General features: G+C 38.3%; 1 protein-coding gene across 1 annotated transcript in view; it reads left to right on the top strand.

Annotated features, from left to right (window-relative positions):
* Positions 1 to 5,354, top strand: part of LOC107718659 (tetratricopeptide repeat domain 33) — a 21,188-nt gene extending 15,834 nt beyond the window's left edge. The window contains exons 4-5 of the mRNA XM_016525851.1: positions 5,019 to 5,150; positions 5,346 to 5,354. Coding sequence (XP_016381337.1) covers positions 5,019 to 5,150; positions 5,346 to 5,354 — 141 coding nt within the window. The remainder of the gene's footprint in view (positions 1 to 5,018; positions 5,151 to 5,345) is intronic.
* The last annotated feature ends 468 nt before the right edge of the window (positions 5,355 to 5,822 follow it).

Below are 5,822 nucleotides of genomic sequence, written 5' to 3'. Positions count from 1 at the left end.
CCTCGGAGTGGCCGGCAGGTTTGACATCGGCACGGCCGGTGGGCTTGAGGATGCCGCGGCCGGTGGGCTGGTTCTGGCTCGGGGCCGGACGCTCTCCAGACACCGGAGGATTCCTTCTCTCCAGCTTAGTCCTGTGGTGTCTGGGAGGTCCACGGGGCGATGGGAGTTGAGGGTGGAGTCATACAAGGCCGTAGCCGGAGCGAGCCTGCAGAACTCCCAGGAATACTCAACGAAGGGGAGATCCAGACGAACTAGGGTGGTGAACCGAGCAGCAACTTCTATTGCCGCGGAGGAAAACAGGGAAACTAAAAACGAAAAAATAAAAACGGGGAGAAAAGGCAACCCTTACTTTTTGTTTTAGGTCGGCTGTTCTGTCACGTTTCACTGGGAGGAAGGAATGAGGAGACGCAGGAGAATACTTCAACATGGAATTTAATGGAACAAGCAACAGGGTAATCACAGGAACTCAAGGAAGACATATAACAGCCGACACAGACTTAGGGAAACACAGGGTTTAAATGCTAGGGGCAAATGATATAATTAATCAGACACAGCTTGAACCAAATAAACATAATGAGGACAGGAACAGGAAGACCAAAGATGTGCATAAGAGGGAGGGAAACACAAGGCACTGGAACACAAGACTGACAATAATATTATTGTTAAGATGGCAGAGCTGGTAGAGCAGATGGTGGGTTCAGGTTATGATGAGCCAAAGATGCCCATTAGTTTCAGTCAACAAATGACCTAATCAGTCTTTTTATCTGCTCCATCATTTGTCACCTCATTCACTCATCTTACCTTTAATATCCTGTCTTTCACTCTCTCCTGACCATTATCCACTCCTAGCATCTCATCTCAGCTTTTGCTCTGACAGTAAAGGTGAGAGTCTGCTATCAGGACATTACAGTATCTTGGATCTGGCAGAGGCAGATCGTCTCAAAATATCAGACCGTTTTTCTGTCGAACATTTTCATCTCTTTGACATCTTACTTGAAATTAATTTTGCACTAAACAGAGGGTATTGATAGATTGAAATGTTATGTAATTAATTTTAGTTTCTCTTCTTAACTTGTTTATCAGGATCTTAGTTACTGTATAACTAATTTATGTTAATTTGCAGGCATTTGGAATGATGACCAAATTCTGTGATAAAAAACAAAGACCGATTTAAGCTTTAGACTTTCATGATTTCAACATATCTGCAATGTAAGCTCGTCTCAGGAATGGTCTTGGATTGCATCATTTGGATTTCTCCTTTATTTTACTTCACTAGTCTGTACAGAATTTGCTGAATGGCCCTAAATCTTGACAGATGTTTGCGTACTTGCTTGCCTTACTCAATCATACGCACACACGTATGTGCTATAGAGCCTGCTCAGTGACTTAGCTGTACAGTGGCCCAGTAGTGCACAATGCAATGAAATCGCCACAACATAACGCATAGGACCAATTTCTTAGTGTTGTGCTGTCATTGTGTTGTGTTGTCGCTTGTTTCATTTGTGTTGCGTCTTGTTTCCATTATGTTGTGCTAATTTCATTGTATTGCGACTTGTTTCCATTGTTGCGTCTCGTTTCCGTTGTGTTGTGCTAATGGCTTGTTTCCGTTGTGTTGTGACTTGTTTCCATTGTGTTGTGCTAATTTTGTTGTGTTGTGACTTGTTTCCATTGTGTTGTGATAATTTTGTTGTGTTGTGAATTGATTCCATTGTGTTGTGCTAATGGCTTTTTTCCGTTGTGTTGCGACTTGTTTCCGTTGTGTTGTGCTAATTTTGTTGTGTTGTGGCTTGTTTCCATTATGTTGTGCACTACTGGTCCACCGTATAGCTGTTTACTGAGATGAGTGCACACACAAACACACTTGTTTGCTCTCTTATTTCACTAACATAGGACAGATTACATCCAGCAGCAGTCATTACATCTAATCACTTAGTCTGTTCTTTCTGTCTTCTTGTTGTTTTGTCTTTCCCATCCTTCACTGTCTTTTTTTCTAAATTTTCCATCCTCTATTATTTTTCACTTTTAAACTCCTCTTTCGTTGCTCTTCATCTTATCTTTGGCACAAGTGTCTTGGCTTTGATGCCGTCTGTTGTAGTTTTGTTTTTCATGGCAAAGATGAGTGTGAGTGAAATGACAGGTTGGACTTTAAAACTCCTTTCGACTGATTGATTTCCTGATTAAATTTTCGATCAAAGCAACAACAGCCTGTTCATGTTCTCTTCTAGCACTCTCATTCAGAGATCTAACACAGACTCGGTATGTGGGTGTTATCTTCAGAAACTGGATAAAGCCTAAATCAAATAGTCTTTGCGAAACTGTGAATGTAACAGTGATAGAGCAGGTTTTACAATACAGTTCTCTATTGTAGTTTTTCAAAATGAATAAAGACATACCTACATGCATATAAACATATTTCTTTGCAGAAAACTGCATCTGGAAAACCTATAAAGTTGTTTTTCTACATGCTATAAAGAGCAGGTCAATAGAAAATGGTATGAAATTGTTTGGCATTATTTTAATTAAGGTTATTAAGTTTAATAATAAATAATATCAGTTAAAAATATATAACAAAGCATTGCATTTCTTATTGGTTATGAATGATTGGCATCCATTGCATTCAGTGAAGCTTCACTATAGGTTGAACATCTGTTGGTCATGTCAGAATGATCACAATTTATTGAGCTGATTTATTGAGTTGAGTGCACATGAACAACACCATAAAGGCATAATTACCAGAAGAAAACTCAGCACTTTCTTTCAAATTGCTATTGATCACAATACATTACTGTGAATGTTGACTTTACACTTTTATTTGCTGCACCTAATGTGGACTTTTTTTCTTCTTGCCTATAATAAAAGTGTCCTGTCATTCCATTTATTTAAAAAAAAAATAAAAAATTACTTGAACTTACATCATATAATTATGACTTCCCAACTCATTAGTGGGAATTTCCCAGAAGCACTTGAGCGCAGCATAGGTCAGGGATTCATTTCAGCACTGGCTGTCCTTATTTTCCCCTTCTTGTAGTGACCTTTTCCTGACTGATCACATGTTTATTTGAGGTGAGTCACCTGAAAAGAGTGATGATTGAGTGTGTCTCTCATTAGTAATCTGATCGTGTTGAAGTGGCAGGTTGGCTCTGGTCTTGCCCTGATCCATCTACAAGCAATGTTTCACAACAAGTCGAGTTTGCATAAAGTTTATTTTTAAATTGCCCTTCTTAATTTGTCCTTTCTTCTCTCTCACCGTGTCCCCTGCATCTGCTTATTACACACCTGTTTAGCAGTGGTGCTCACCTCATCGTGAATCTAACATTTTTCAGCCTGCCTGCAAATTCAGAACCAAACCTGCTGGAAACTAAGATTACAGCCCATTTTTGTCCTTTAACTGCTGTTACTCTGGCAACACCCTGCCCTGTATAAAGCTTGTATTTACTTTGATTATTGGGCTGACCTGAATTTAAAGGCTTTAAGTAAATAAAACTCCATAATGGAAACATCTGTGATGTAAGAACATCCCTGTGTTGCCACGAAGTGCAGTGTTTGCTCGCTCGTTGTCATTATATTGTCTCTCTCTTATGGCCCAAGTGGATGTTTTGCGTTGTGATAACACTTTATTGATGTGTAAAATAAAATTTTAAATTACATCAGCTTGGGAACTGTTGTAACTAAGTAAATATGAATAGAGTTGCTCATTCTTGACATTAATTTGTAGACCAAACTTGAAGGCTAATTAACCATGTGTTACTTCAGGAAAACCGCATTAACTTTTTAGAACAGTCATGTTTAGATATCTAACTGAAATTAGGTCTGTGGTGAAAATTTAGTTTTGTTCTATAAACTATACCTAGTCATACCTCAAAATGAATTTTAAAACTGTTGTTTTCTTAAAAAATTTAATTTGCTAACGATGTGCTAAAGAGCTATTATAAGTTGCATAAATCAGATTTTGTAAAGGCTGGAATACACTGCACAACATTTGCCCAAATTTTTGCCCCGATTTGCAGTCTGGAGGAGTCAGTTAACATTGCCAAAAGTAACAGCCAGTCTGAAGATTTTGGCCAGTTGGAGGAGACCGATTTCACAGATGGGCACAAACTCCATTTTTATCTCCATAGTTTCAGACGATGATCCCATTCAGTTGGAGGAGTCAGTTTTAGAGCTCATATTGTTTTCATTTGTCATGCATCTTCTAGCAATGAGGCGCGTGTTCTGTGTGACTTTGTTGTGTTGGAAACAACCAGTAGTCTGGTAGCTTGTGATCATCATTCATTTGGTGTATGATTCCCAGTCAGCAAGTGTTTGATGCCTAGTCTTTTAAGGTGCTCCTATTATGCTATTTGGAAGCTTCATAATTTGGTTTTGGGAGTCCCCAACAACAGGTTTACATGCATGCAAGGTCAAAAACTTTCATTTTCTTATAATATGCATCTAAATTTACCTTATTTCTCAATGACTCTCAAATTATTAATTCGAAGATTCATCTTTCCAAACCCCTCCTTTGTGTGAGGCTACTCTGATTGGTCCAATGACCCAGTCTGTTGTGCTTGGTCTACTGCATACAGTGCATGTCGGAAACAGAATGTAGTAGTAAAGACCCAAATAACAATTGTCGACATGTTATCCACACGAACAAGCTACAGCCTTTGAGGAGGGTTCAAGTTTTCACGGGATGTCCATGCAGAACGTAAGCAGGCATAATGCATATGTTAAGTTTTGACGTGTGAACTTAACGGAAAGGGAATTCGAATTTTAAACGACTCGTTTAAGCCATTCAGAGTCGACTCCATCTTTTGTGAGACAATAACTTTATTTATGATGCACTTTCAGCTTTATTTGCAGACTGTTTACATTCGCATACGCTACGTTACACACTGCATGAAAGGTAATTCCTTTCAAAAATGTATAATCCATAATAGGGGCAACTTTAAAATCTGTTTAGATTTCAAAATTAGTGTTGAGAAAATATTTCAGAATTGAGTCTGTCAACTTCTAACCTTGTAATGTGTAATCCTTAGGTGTTGATCACCCTTCAAGAAGTGTTCCTGGCTGTGCAGTCTGCAGAGATGGCCACCAGACTCCGCCCCCTCTGGTGGGAGGCGTGGCAAACTCTGGGCCGCGCCCAACTAAGTCTTGGCGAAGTAGAACTAGTAAGTAGATTTTACGTAATGAGCTGTAATTATGCCAAAAGTATAGAGTTAAATCTGCCCCATCGGATCTTACTGTAAAAAAAATTCAAATAAATAGAACCACTGCAATATTTTCAGACAGCAAATAATAATGTCGTACATAAATATGTGCATAAAATTTAGTCCAAAAATTCAATGTTTTTTTTTTTTTTTTAGATTCGATAAGCAGAGTTCCGTTCATTGCAATTGGGGCTGTAATTATGCCAAAAGTATAGAGTTAAATCTGCCCCATCGGATCTTACTGTAAAAAAAATTCAAATAAATAGAACCACTGCAATATTTTCAGACAGCAAATAATAATGTCGTACATAAATATGTGCATAAAATTAGTCCAAAAATTCAATGTTTTTTTTTTTTTTTTAGATTCGATAAGCAGAGTTCCGTTCATTGATTGCAATTGGAGCGTTCTTGCTTTTTTGTTAGTCTATTTTTTTTTTTTGGTGTTTAGTAACGAACAGCATATAATAAATGTTCTCTTTTATTATATCTCATCCCACAACATCAGGGCCCTAGGCAACAACCTGTATAGCCTAAATGAACAGCCGACCTTGGGAGTCGGTTTATTAGGTGATGAATTGTTTCCACACAGTTTATTCAGCATTCTGAAGCATCTCTTCCATTTTTAAGTGAACA

Source organism: Sinocyclocheilus rhinocerous, unplaced genomic scaffold, assembly GCF_001515625.1.
Source record: "Sinocyclocheilus rhinocerous isolate Xijiao unplaced genomic scaffold, SAMN03320098_v1.1 scaffold873, whole genome shotgun sequence".
NCBI lineage: Eukaryota > Metazoa > Chordata > Actinopteri > Cypriniformes > Cyprinidae > Sinocyclocheilus > Sinocyclocheilus rhinocerous.
Note: the sequence above shows the minus strand (reverse complement) of the source record. Positions and strands in the feature narration are given on the sequence as shown.